The following is a 14,592-nucleotide window of genomic DNA, read 5'->3' as shown; positions in this document are numbered from 1 at the left end:
CTGTCTAGTGCAATACATAAACAGCTTAAACTTTTTTCTCTCTTTGATGTTCTGGATAGCATAGCTTTGGACATTAAAAGGAAACTCACAGGAGCATCACTTGTTTAAAAAATAGAAAATCCATAAGTCTATCTTCTGAAAGAAAAAAAAATGCATCTTGTACACAGTTTAAGCTACACAGAGTTAAGGAAAATGGGAAGCTATGATGCTATTTCCTGCATGCTATGCCAGTCAACACAGAAGTCAAACTTCTGAATTCTGTAATAATGAAGCTAAGATGTTGAGGTGTACATGATGTCCTGACAACTAGCACAGAGATACATATAAGCATATGTTAAAAAATGGGCACTGCTGCATGGATGCAAACAAAAGTAATGTTTGAAACTCTCATTGATTACTTCATCCATCCAAATGCCTAGAGACCCTGGCAAACCAGTTTTAATGTGCTGACAATAGGGTCTCTACTTGCAGGACAGCACAACAGCATCACCAACCGAAGGCTGGGTCACTTCTTAGGGCAGTGAAGGCTCCCTACAAAACTCTGCTTTGTGTGTATTTACTGAATAACAAACACATCCTGTGACATAGTGGACAGTAACCCAAGATCCCACTAGGCTCAAGCAATTTGCAGTAACAGTACAACTTGGACAAACTCTGCTGCAGTGTTGACAAACTCTTTTGATGTCTGGCAACAAACTTACAAAAGTCACTGCAGTTCATGGCAGTATCTGTGCTGTAAGACAACCGCTTTGCAGACTACAAGACACAGCCCTGGCTTCGTGCTCTGGGACAGACTCCTGGTAGCATGTTACTCAACAGAACGCTCCATTTTGACAATTCTCTCTGTTTATAGGAGGAGTTTTCTAGTTTCCTAAGGAGTTTTATATAGCTATTACAGCAATTTAATTTTTTCCTAGCTAACTTTACTCACACAAAACCATATTAAAAAAAAAAAATCTTAAAAAGAAACTGAAAGCAACCTCACCACCACCATTTTATCAATTTGGCCTACTACTCTCTCAAAGAAGGAAGTTAAATTGATTTAATCTCTTCTTAACTGTCAGGTTATATTATATTTTCTAGAGATCTAAATAGACAACTGACTGGTAGGTTCTAACTGAATATGAAAAAATCTGAAGAGAGTGAATTCAGGATATCTGTTTTTATGTAAACACAAAAATTCAGCAGTCTGTGTTGAATAGTGCAGTTGACTAATCCTCTACAGGTGACTAATTCAGTGATTACTGTGTTCATGTTGATAACAATAATATCCATTAACATTCAACAAGCAGAGCTCTCAAAAATAAAAATTATCAACAGGTATTCAAATACTGGCAGATGCAGAAGAAAGTATTATGAAAAATAAAAAGTAAAATTATAGGATATTTTGCACAGTTCTGTTAACAAGCTTGAGTTTCTGAGGCACTGATGAGTTATGAGCTGTTGTCTTTGCTGATGTGCGGAACAGCTCTGCAATAACATCCCACAGAGATCAGCTTGCTGGTTCAAGGTACCTTGAAAACTACCATCTAGTCACACAACTGCCTGCTGGTTCACAAAAGGAAAATCAGACTGGATAAAACTCTGAAAAATTCCTGCCTTCAGGAACAGCAGCCCACATCTGGTGAGATTCTCTTTCAGATACTCCTCCTTTCTCTTGCAAGTATGATTTCATATGTTCAACATAGACTGTAAGGATCATTGACAAAGGCTTTCAAAAAAGTGCCCTGTAGGTTTGTTGCTAAAAGTGTTAAATGAAATTAATGTTAGTTGCTTATTTAGGTAGTCAAAGCTGCTGGAGGTCCAGTGTCCATACTGACAATGTATTTGTACCAGAAGACTTGTATGCAAAGAGAATTTACAAAATAGATTCATGTTCCCGCAAACTAAATCTGTGTTTTTCTGCTTTGTTACTGACCCAAGATAACAAATGCTGACAGGTCAGCCAAATGTTCTAATTTACTAACCTTGCAAAGTACCTCTAATTTAAGGTTATCAGATTTAAATCATGCTACTTCCCCGCCCCATTCATCTGCGGATTCCAGAAATCCCAATACTGGAAGTCAATTTTTATGCCTGAAATGCTGACTCAAGGGTTTTGTGCCACGTTAAAGCACTGTTCTGTCACTGTTAAGAAACTGACATCTGCATCTTCTAAATTATCTTGAAATAGAAACATGAGAAACAGAATATCAATTCAGAGTCAATAACAATTGAAACCATGGCAGTTAGGCAATGTCAGGCTCAGGTGTGTGCTAAGTGAATCAAGAAAGCTACTTAAATCCTCAGAAGCCAATTCTTGCATCCTATTATACAAAGATCTAATTTTGACCTCCTGATGCTTGCAAGGTTATTTCTGAGGTGTTCCTCTCCTATCTGATTGAATCTATCATGATCTTGAGTCTAATGATTTTGTGTCACCTAAATAGGAATAAAGAGAGGTCCCCAACTGAAATTATTTTTATTTCTTTAGCTCAAATATTTACAAGTGGTCAGGCATGTCTGTATAGTCAAGGAAAGGAACTTCTAAACAATCACAGAATCACAGAATGTTAGGGACTGGAAGGGACCTCGAAAGCTCATCCAGTGCAATCCCCTTGCTGGAGCAGGAGCACCCAGATGAGGTTACACAGGAATGTGTCCCGGCGGGTTTTGAATGCCCACTTCCTGTAAAACGCAGTTGCTTCTTAAGTGATCCTGGCCTAAAGCACTGGCCTAACAAAAGCAAACACAATTTCCTTCTTTATTTGGGCCCAGTAACAATATAACCTGCTACAGAAGAATTTGTCTTCACATCAAGTAACAGTTCACATTTTTTCAGGATCCAAAGCAGAACTGCAGTTATCACTTGAATATGAAAACATGTTTTTTTAAAATCAGTTGTAAAGTAATTTTTTTTCATATGTCAGACTATTACCAAAACAGGAAATCATGTAGCAAACAGTCATGTATGTGTAAATATGAGATGTTAAAAGCTGATACAATACTTGAATTTCCAAAGACTACATCCCACGGAGAGCTGATAGCCTGTTCTTCTCCTTTTGCTCCACCTTCCTTATCAACACCTTGTATCCCGATGCCTGCTACAGTGGTCACCACCTCTAATTCCAGGTCAATCTACAAGAAGCAAAATTATAGACACTGAATGTACAACATTACTGTGACTAAAGTTACAGATAATTTGAGGTAGATGTCAAAAAAAAAACCCCAAATCCTAACAAATTTCAGGTATTTGTTCATGTAGGAAAATAACTAATTTTACCACAATGCTTGCCAATGTCGGGAGAAAGGGTGAAGCATTGGGCAGCAGGAAAACCATGGGCCTGGAATTCTCTTCCACACGCACTAAAATTTAACACCACTTTGTCAAGGTTTGCTCAGCAGTTGTAGAAGAAAGCATCGACATTTTCAAGAGAAATACTCTGGTGGACAATGGATATGGATGTTTTATTTTAAGCTTCTACAGGTATATGACACAAAAATTCAGATACTGTAACGTTATCTCCCATCTCTATATAATACAAAGAATCTGATTCTACTGGAAGTGAAACAAAACCAATTTTTGCTTCCAGTACTAACAATAGACATTTCTCGTAACAGGCAACTAAGAGTCATAAGGAAAAAAAAAATCAAGTTACCCTAGAACAAGTAGTGCATTTCAGCTTCATTTGAAAGGAAGCACAAAACTATATGTAGCCCTTTAAAAAATAAACTGCACAAAGAATTTATTTGTAAGACACTGGGCCAAATTTCCTTCCTGCTGTTGAGGGTATTTGGAGAGTAATTAATGTGGTGTAAATTTTCACCCTGTGTAAGCAGTATAAGGTGTAGGAGATTAAATTTTGAATTTCCTTACGGAAAATTTACCTTTCTAATTAGGTGATTTTCTGTATCAGCGACATAAATAACATTATTTTTAATAGCAATCCCTTGTGGTGAGTTGAAAGCTGCCTCTGAAAATCTTCCATCTCTCCTTCCACTGTTTGGACCTATAAATGAAACAAAGCAAAACTCAAAAGTAATTTTAGAAAAAAGCCCTTAAAATAGACTGCATGCATTTAAACCTGTAAGAGAATTACATATTCTAAGAAATGCTTTCACAGCACCTTGTGCAGTTTACATTATTAATATTTTGTGTAGTCTCATTTTAGTCACTGTGCTATGTAATTAAAATAGCCTGGTGCTACTAATCTTTGAACACATTATCCACAAGTTCTCTGCTTCTTTAAGCTCCTCTTCCAAACAGAAGTCTTAGCAGGGATCTAAATTGCTCCTGTTCCCTTGCACTGAAGGACAACAGCAACAACAGACGACAGAAATTAAAAACTCTATATTTTTTTATTCCTGACTACATCAAAGCAAGCCAGCAGGAAAAACTTAATTCCCAAAGTCATCTCCATTTCAATGGTTTAGGTTTTGGTGTAATCACAAATAAAACTAATATTTGATTAGCAGCTTCTTCTCATTCATAAATACAATTATGAAAAAGATGACATGGAACTAATTACACAAAAGAACAGTGAGACAGTCCAAGTGACAGTCTTCTGCACAGAACAATCAAGAAATAGAAAGGAACATGACCTGAATATGACAGTATGAAGGTAAGCATCGTATTTCACTGGGAGTAACATTTAAAGTGCATTAGCGGTATGTGTCAGCAGAAGACATTTAGATACATGAGTTATGTGTGCATCATGATTTATGATGCAAATATAGTAATTTCAACCTCTGTGCACGCCCACATTTACTACTGTATTATCAACTTCATTGCATTATCTTCTGCCCACTGAATCATTTAACTGAGTCACTGAAACGCACAAACTTTTACAACCTGCTGTCAGAAGACAATTTAGAGCTTTACAGCCATGAAGCACTGAGGTGCTGCTGTGTCAGATTCCAGGAGTGCCCCTTGAGAAGTGTCAGGGTGCACATCCCCAGGGAGGGGAGCAACACAGTGCTACAGGAGAGCTACTGGCTCCAAGGTCAGGACACTTTCCTCTGAATTGCTGTTGAATGACTGTCCCAGAACACTAACGGGTACCTTGTCAGCAGAGACTCCATCTCACACATCAAACAGAAACGAAATCCTCTCACATTTGTCATAAGAAATCCTGTTTGTACTTCCCGCAGGAGAAAGGTATTAAGACTAATGCCTTTATCAGGTTAACTTGGATAATTAGTCTGTATATCCAGTGCACTCTTACTTCAAATAGTAAGATGATTTCTAACTTCTTTTTTTCTCTAAGTGGCAGTGCCACTGGTATTTTCATGTGGTTTTCAGGATCCTGCCATGGGACAGGAATAAACCAATATCAGACTAAGTAATATAGGACACATTGGCACACAGGTCCTAACTGTGAGTCTTAAAGGAACCATTGTTTTCAACCATTTGGGCATTCAGCTACTTCCTAAAACTGTCTATTATGGTTGCTCACAGATGGACTGTCCTAATGGCTATGTACCTGATGCATCAAGATGTAACTCTGACCACTGTAACAGCATAAAAAAGAAAAAGCCTGAATATTTCATTTATGAAAGAGTAAAGCACACAAAAGTATGCAAGTTCAACTACATTTTCTTTATCTGTATTGTAAAGCAGATAGTAATTTTACAAAAACAGTTAAAGAGATTAGTTTTTGTAAGCTGAAATGTTACTAATATAAACTTTGAATCAAATGTAACTAAATTTTAAATACGTTCACTATTTTCATAACTTGTTTATATGTTAGGCCTCAGTTTTGGTGAGAAAACAGGCCTCTTAATATATACTAAGGCAACTTCATTTTCAGGTGCCTGTGTACTAGTGCAATGCCACTGTTCTTAATATCTCTCCTCTCTTTCAAAAACCAGAAGGGGATCCTAAACAGGAATGCTCTTGATCTAAAAAACAACAACAAACACCCTCCAAAAACCTCCCTACATGGCACAATTCAACATTCATTCTTCTGTTGGAAAGGGAGGCATTACTGTCTCTTTTCTTTTCCCTACCTTGCTGCTGTGTGTGGATGTTAGTCCCTTAAATCAAAACCCATGTGCAACTCTTTCAGAAGAATACAAGGTGTATTTTTTGTAATTCATATTGGACATCACAAAAATACAAGACTTAGTCAATGAAACAAGGAAAAAAAATCGGATACCTCAAACAGTTGCATGAACAGAGCCTCTCATTGACGATACTATGCTATATACCCCTATATCCAGTAAAAGTGATATTAGTAGGAAAAAATATTTCTGGCAGTGCATATAAACTGTTAGGTTCTCTAAGAAAAGACTCAGTGTAGTAGGCCCAGTGAACACAATCTAATCCTAAACTAAAATTGCTATAATAAACTTTTATACCCTTACCTCCAATAATGTGCAGAATTTGTCCATTTTTTCGAGTGACCAAAATCCTATGATGTCCAGTGTCTGCTATTACCAGCCTTTCTCCTGAATCATCCACAGTCACTTTGCCAGGGAAGAGCAGGGGCGACGGGGGGAGGGAGTCTCTGTACAGCTTTATTCCAATGTTGTTATCTTTGATTTGTCCTCTCTCCTTGTAGAATTTCAGTGTTATAGAAGTAAATAAAAACAACTTTTCTCTGTGTCCCTCTCCAACAAGCGAAAACAGCATATTTCCGCGAGGCCCAAGGATGACCAGAGTTGGCCAGCAGGACACTTCTAGTTCATGCCAGAGTGTTGCATCTGCATCATTTACTACAGGGTGGGCAATATTATACCTCAGAATGGCACTTTTAATGTTATCCAGAACTTTTTCATTTGGGAATTTTGCTGAATGGACTCCAACAATAATAAGCCCATCTGAAAGGAAAAATAAAGTTGTGCATTGAAACATATTTGTATTTGAATTAAAAAAAAAAAAAAAAAGTAAAAATGAAGCACAGTTATCTCCCAATGTGACTGACTGCTTTCTAGACTGAAAGAGTATTTGAACCAACAAAAAGCAATAACATCCTAGTAGGAATATAGATAGCCATCTATACAAAATACTGACACTTGGAAATAACATTTCAATAAAATGGCTGAACCTTAGGACCATTACTTCCCCAGCTGGTTGATATTTAGTATGTCCCAAACAGTTCTTAGTTCTTGAAATTCTTCATACTAAGGTAGAAGATACTTTCAAAATCATTATGGGTAACCTGTAGCAGTTCAACTGATACTTTGTTGTTTCTCAGATGTTTATAATATCTCTTTGTTTTTTGACTCCTATACACAACTATGGTGTTTTAGAAAATGAATTCGTTTTCACAGTTCACTAGGAATCACAAATGCAACAGCGAACTCTAGAAGCCCAGAGTTACCTTGGCATACTTAATTCTAGATAAACAGTAAAAAAAAAATAACGTATAGGTTTCTGAAATCAATACAGTATTCTATATATTCTATATTTGGTTAATAAAGACAATGAAATGTTTAGATTTTCCCACAGCAGGGACAACTGAACTTAAAATCCTAGTAAGAAGGTGTTGTATAGGCATAAAGTAATATAATTCTGCTTATATACACTGCATACATAATCCCAAACTTAAAATCAATCAAAAGTACACAATTATGAGCTTCCTTGAATTGCTTAGTTATTTTCTTATTTTTATGAAATTCAAATAGAGAAATAAAAATCTATGGCTCAGATGTCAGATGCTTTTCCCTTGTGATAAGAAGTAAATCCACTTCCACCCCACGTAGACAATTATGTGAGCAGCCCCAGATTTTCCACTTGCCTTTCCTACCCAACAGAAAAAGAATTAAGAGCTTTCCTTCAGTGAAACCACTTTCTAGTACTTTCTAGAAGCAAATAAAAAAAGGCAAAAAAAAAAAAAGGCAAAAAAAAGGCTACATCCTTTATTGCAGGGCTTTAAATTATGTTTTACTAGCATGATCTCTACCAAATGAAGTAAACTGAGCACATCACATCAGTACCACACTTTGTCTCACTTTGTACTTAAAGAACACTATTAGCCACAAGCACAGTTTTGTATAGTCAAAGTAAATTGCCAATTCTAACTGAAGTAAGGAAGAGAACAGTAACCATGCAGTTGTAGAAAGCTGCAATACAGTAATTTTAAACCAGAACTATTAATCTAATGCAAACTCTTAGACACTAGCCTTACTACTTATCCAAAAGTCACTCATATTTCTGGATAGTGCAAACATTTTGTAACCAGAAATAACAAATGAGAACTTTCTACCTCTTTGTCCCAGTAGTTTTAAATTTTTATGTCACCTTTGTGTTATTTTGATGAGAGGAGTGAAATTAAATGTAAAAGGAAAATATCCTTAGAGTTGACGCCAAACTTGAGTCAACTTTACCACAGTATTAGAAAGTATTTTTACAACAAAAAAGAGTACTTACTTTTCCCCAGCCAGGTCTATAAAAACATTTAGCATTTATAAACCCTTTTATCAATACCACTGAAATACCTGTGGCATTTCCTTCCTTCCTTCACACAGTCACAATGTGTACAGGTGGATTCCTATAGTATCGTACTTTTTCACTAAAACACGTAAAACCAAAAAGCAAAGACGACATGGAGTCTGTACAGGGTAGTATGGAAGAAGAACAGACATTATCCAATCTAATCCAATTCTGATGATGCTTATATGCCAAAATACGGTGAGTGTAGATCCTTGAAGAACTTCACGAAGTTCTTAAATCAGACTAATTTACGCTCGTCTAAATACTCACTGCAATTGAAAATGTTGTCTTGTGCTACTACAGATAAAGTAGGTTTCGATGAATAGCTATTAAATTTAGATAAGCAGAATACAATTTAGTTGTAAAGGATAAAGGCACATGTACAAAGTGAAGCTCTAACTAAGCAAGTTCTGCTATTTGGTGCTTACTCTAATATTGTTATGCTTTATCTTAAACCACAGCCAAGGGAAATGGCCCTCCTGAAAAGACACTCATCTGGAAGAGATGCTGCACAGTAAAAGACTTAATTGAATATAACAATTTCACAGATACAATATTAAAATTCATTATAACTGATACAGTCTTTATCAATCCTATAGGCTCAGCATGTTGCAATTTCAGACAGCTGAAGTAGCAGTATCATTAACTGCTGAACTCTAAACAGCAGGTCTAATATTTAATCTGTAATAGGATCAGCAGCAGCTTTTATATTTGTCCTTCAAAAATATCATTAAAGCTAGAAAGACAATTCTATACTAACACCTGAACACCACAAATAAGTTACAACATCCTCTCATGACGAAAACTACTGTGGAAACTGGCAGGTGCTGTACTGAGATATAAGAATATGCGCACCATTTAAAACACTTTACTTGAAGGATTAAAACAGCACAACACTGGACTTATGCCAAGCTATTTCTGAATATTAAAAAGTACTCCCTCTTATAGAAGTCATTTCTGGACTGCTGATAACATGAACTGAATACGCACTGGGGTTTAAAATAACTTTCTGAATGCCACTCGGAACACAGAAATAGCACAACTGAAGATAGCAGCAAGAACATATCAGATAGAGATGCTAGGCGACATTTAATCCTATGGAAAGCAGGCTTCATTTTGAAACACATCTCCTGAAGTTCCAGACGCTAGAACTGTAGATACGTTCAGTGATAGATATAATGGTTTAGGATCACCCTAAAACCACAGCTTCCTGTGTTCAGACACCTCATGTCTGATAACCACACTGCTGAAGTTTCAACATACTCCATGTAAGAGGGCATTTGAATCACATTTTTAAAAAAGTAATCAGAGTATCAAAAATGTACGTACACAATGTACAGTCAAAAAAGATACTATAGCAATAATGAGGTTTGTTCTTAGCTATACAGAAAAAATATAGGCAACATTCCTTCAAATATTCAAACAATACATTAAACATCCAAACGCATTATGAGATATTGCTTTGTCAGAATAAGATGCTTGTTTTCATTCTGACTAATAGCGTCTGCTAGGTCAGCACCCTCTGCCACTTCTGTAGCACAGTAAATATATACATGAAAGGTGTGTATGTATGTAAATGCTATGTTTACAAATCTGAAGTTTACTAAAGGAAAGTTTCTCTATATATTTAATCAGACTTGCTGCTGCCAAAATAAATGATGTCACTCATCTTTTGCACCAAAATATTTTTTTTTGCACTCAAAAGGTGACATATTTCAGAATTAACCCAACCAAAACTGAAGGGACTTCCACTAAGTAAAGAAAGGAACAGACTAAAATGGAATGAAATTCCAGAATAAGGCTGAATATCAAGATAGCTGCATTAATATATCTAGACATTCTTAAAGCATTTGTGATATGTTTGACATCCCTCCTACTCTAGTTTTTTCTTCCAGCTTTTACCTTTCTCAAGCCTCTCAAGTCAACAACTCTTTTTTCTCCTAGTGGTTAGCAAATCATGTTTGCCTTTAGTGAAGACGTATTTTTCGGTGGCTTAAAACACCACAACTCTTACTGCCTTGATATATTTCTACATACAACTGTAATGCTAAAAGAACAAAGAAAGATTAAATAATTCTGAAAAGGCCAACGATAAAAATATGAAAACAGCAGAAAACAACCAAAAGGGAGATCTTTAGTGAAAAACACCAATGTATTTCTCATTTTGTTTGAACCAACAAGCACCTTAATCTGTTCCTGTATCCAACTGCTATCCTCTGTTTCCTAAGAGATTAAATGCAAGATTAATGTTCCACACACCTGCTCTTCTTTCCTTTTACCTTCACTTTCATCCCAAGTATCTTTTTTTCCTCACTCCAGTTCCTGTAGCAACATGATAACTCAAATCCAAAAAGAACTTATTAGGATAGCTCAAATGCAGAAAGAGTTTAACACCTACAAGCAAAGTACTTTCATCAAGCAATAACAACTATGACAGGAAGTTTTATACAAGTCAAACAAAAAAATTCATCTCGAAATGGACGTCCAGTTCAGAGTGCTCCAGCCGCTTCTACATCAGTTAGGAGATGTTCAATTGTTTTAAAGAGAAAGCTTGTGGGGAGAGGTTGTTAAAATGAAAAAAGGTAACAAATGAAAAAAATGCTGCCAAAATCAAAAACAATCAGAAACACAAATGGAAAATCAGAAGCTTAAACATAATGTTATTTACTACATCTATATATTTAATATAAATTCTTAGGGCTGAAAGCAACACTATTCTTCACCTCACTGTTCAGTCTATTAAAATATCCAAGATAAGTGAGTAGCTGATACCTTCTGTGTAAGACCACAGTGTATCTCTGACAAGTCATCATGATGACATGAGACTGCATTCTAAACAGTAATTACCCTGCATTTTTATTCACTCAGAGAGCGAGAAGATAGATTTCATCTCAGATGTGAATTTAAAGAACTTAATTCCCTCTCCAGAATACAGGACTACTAATGGTATACAATGTGATGCCAATACAAAAAAAAAATCTAAACCAAACTTACATATGTTATTTCAGTCAAAATAGAAAAAACCCAAATAATATTAACTATATCAGTTCTACCACCTTTACTATGTTCTGCTCACAGCTGTTTCCTAAACCAAGTGTAGAGGTTCACAGACACAGATTAACTTTAAGCTCATATCTTACATCCTCACATAGCTTTTTGCAAACAGCTTTATTTATGAGGATATCAGATTTGGGCTTTAAGCACATATCCTGTTTCTTTAATTATACAGACACAACAGATACCTTATTTAACCTCATTTAAAAATGTGATAAGAGTACACACAGTCACCCTTTTTAGGCTACTTAAAAGATTAGAAGACAATTTCAGGCACCCCTGAAATTTTGCCAGCTGTTTAGCAACCAGCAACAAAGTGACTCAGCTACTCCGCCTGCAACACTGCCAGGAAATTCTGTTCCAAGCCAGCCAAAGCACTTTTACCTTTATCAGAGTACTGGTGCTCTAACGCGTGGAGATCAGGCAGCAGGTGCAAGCAATTGATGCAGCAGTAAGTAAAGAAATCCAACACCACAACTTTTCCACAAAGGTCTTTGTGAAGAGAAATAGGACCTTCAGTGTTTAACCATTGTAGATCTGGAATTCAGAGAAGAGCGATACCCAGTTAGAGGAAGGGTAGGGAAAGGTGGACACCCTCATTTGCACAACACCACACAATGTTCTTGGTACAGTTCACCTAAAAAAAAATCCAACATCGCTTTCAACGCAAGTATAATAGAAAAATCGAACCAAAAGTCCTATATTTATCCAACTCATCACTATGTTCCACAATTCTTCATAATTAGTAAGTTAAAATAAATATTATTAACAAGATTTAATGTAATCTTGAAAGTGTGGTTTATATATTAATATAAGTGCCTTTTAATCAAAAGAGCATGCAAGCCTCAGAACAATTTTCATACATTTTAAAACATGATTTATGTTATTCAACTGCTAACAATGCCATACAGGTAAAAACTGTTTGTTTACAACTCACACAAATGCCAGTGAACTAAAAAACTGTTAAACTCTTAATGATTTTTCCAACAGTTTTTTTAAAGAACTAATTTCAGAAACGACTGAAATATTTTTGTGTTTATAGTTCTGATCTTAATTTTCAAAGTTTGAAATGACAGATATAAATTAATCCTGTTATATGGGAAGAAACACAACCCTTTCAGATATACCCCGTAGTACTCCCCAGCAGTTATTTTAACCACTTGATATGAGACATGAAGACACTGTTTTCTCACTGGTAATTGATATTCCTCTGATCCCATAAGAAACTGATATCAAGATATGAAGGAAATATTCTGAGATACCATTTATGAAAATAATGGAGGGGGGAAACAGATTTATGTGATACAACGCCAAGGCAAACTACATTTTTGAAAGATTACATTTTAAACTAATCTAAAAATCCTCAGAACTTCCACCCTGATAGTTTCAGCAAACTATTAATAAGATCTTACTGCCCCAGGAGAAGTTATTGCTGCTGAAGCCAGCAGGAGGCTTGTTTTCTGCTTCACTAAGAGGAGGACTGGTCTCTATGTTCATATATTTATATATATAAATGGATACATATGCATTCAGATTTGTTGAAAATAATAATTTATCAAATTTATGCAATATTTCCGCATAAGGGCAATGCTTTACTGTTTATATTTTAAAGAAAAGAGAAACTTATTTATTCTATGGTATTGCTCCCCTTTTTACCAGAATTAAAATACCTTTCATAAGAAAATATTATAACAGGAATGAAAAATGTTGGCTACCTATTTAAGCTCTTTTTAGAGGAGACAATAAGCTTTGACAGAGCACAGAAAATGAAACAATACTAATGACAAAAGTCTAGACAAAAAGAACATTCACTTTGTTCCATTGGTTGCAAGTCAGAATTCATTCCCATGATACGCATGTGATTTTAACCCTGAAGTTCTTCTCCTGAGGAGTCTGTCTTGCAGTCAGATGTGAGCTCCCACAGTTCCAGAGAGCCTCACTGAGGGTACAAGGACTATGAGCAGGACTTGCAAGATCTTACAAGACTCGTTTGATTTCACACAAGAAGAGATAGAGAAATGTGGGAAACGGGCATACCACTGAAGGAGGGTGAAATCTCCAGCACTGTTTGTACTATCAGGGACATGGAAATTGACAAGCACAGGTAAGTCATGGGCAAAGAGAGCTGGGAAATACCCTAAGTGTCTGCAGTGAAACCAAAGCAGCTAAGGAGGAAGCTTTGAGAGTTGGTAAGGTTCTTACTATGACTACAGGAAATATCAATATATTATACAGAAAGGAAAGGCTTTATTTAAAATAAAAAAATAAATACATAAAATTAAGGAAGCTATTATAAATTTCGAAGAGAGGCTTTAAAGAACAGGGGTTTGCAACCAGAAGCATGAGGAACTTTTATAAAGAGGTTCCTTTTTCTTGTCGTTTGCTCCTGGTGCTTTCAGGAGTGGCATTTCCTGTAACTAGAAATGCATTTTTAAAACGGCAGCTAAGGGGGCCGTAACTGCATGGCCCTCACAGGTGGCGAGACTCCAAGGAAAACGCCGCAGGGTGAGCGCCAGAGCTCAGCCACCTCTACCGGGTGAGTCCCCGCCGCCGCCCGCCCGGCGGGCCCGGGACGCCGAACCGCGCTCGGGCCCCGCCACCCACCTCCGCCGAGCTCGGGCACCGTCAGGTCCCGCTCCCGGCTGTCCATCTTCTTCAGGTACTGGTAGACCAAGTTCTCCTTCTCCTGGGGAGTATCGGCGTCGAGCAGGGCGTACTCCAGCTGTGTCTGGGCGGGCAGCAGCCCCGCCAGCCCCCCCGCCGCCATGGCGCCTCCTGGGCAAGCCCTGTTTACCGGCCTGGCGTTTCACCGCCGCACATTCGGCACGTCCCACAGCGCTGGGGAGGAAAATTGTAAATTAAAAAAAACTAAAACCAAAAAAAACTCCACAAAACAAAAACCTGAGCACAAACAAGTAATAACTCGTCTGTCTTAAAGGGAGGGGCCTCCTCATTCATTCCGTGTTTTTACATAGCTTTGATATTCACATCAGCATATTCGCGAAGAGAACCCCCAGTGGTGATTCTAGCTCAGCAGATTCAACACAGACTACTTTTCACGCCCATCTGCTTTTTTATTTATAAGTGGAATAGATGTAAAAATCGAACACTACCGCCAGAAA

At 36.9% G+C, this 14,592-nt stretch overlaps 1 protein-coding gene across 1 annotated transcript in view; it reads right to left on the bottom strand.

Annotated features, from left to right (window-relative positions):
* NHLRC2 (NHL repeat containing 2) overlaps window positions 1-14,581 on the bottom strand; it is a 34,101-nt gene extending 19,520 nt beyond the window's left edge. Inside the window, exons 1-5 of the mRNA XM_080347554.1 lie at window positions 14,075-14,581; window positions 11,855-12,007; window positions 6,346-6,801; window positions 3,868-3,989; window positions 2,988-3,117 (exon numbers count right to left, since the gene is read on the bottom strand). Coding sequence (XP_080203680.1) covers window positions 2,988-3,117; window positions 3,868-3,989; window positions 6,346-6,801; window positions 11,855-12,007; window positions 14,075-14,237 — 1,024 coding nt within the window. The 5' untranslated portion in view covers window positions 14,238-14,581. The remainder of the gene's footprint in view (window positions 1-2,987; window positions 3,118-3,867; window positions 3,990-6,345; window positions 6,802-11,854; window positions 12,008-14,074) is intronic.
* Between the last annotated feature and the right edge of the window lie 11 nt (window positions 14,582-14,592).

Source organism: Nesoenas mayeri, assembly GCF_963082525.1.
Source record: "Nesoenas mayeri genome assembly, chromosome: 7".
NCBI lineage: Eukaryota > Metazoa > Chordata > Aves > Columbiformes > Columbidae > Nesoenas > Nesoenas mayeri.
This window is presented reverse-complemented; position numbering and strand designations above follow the sequence as displayed.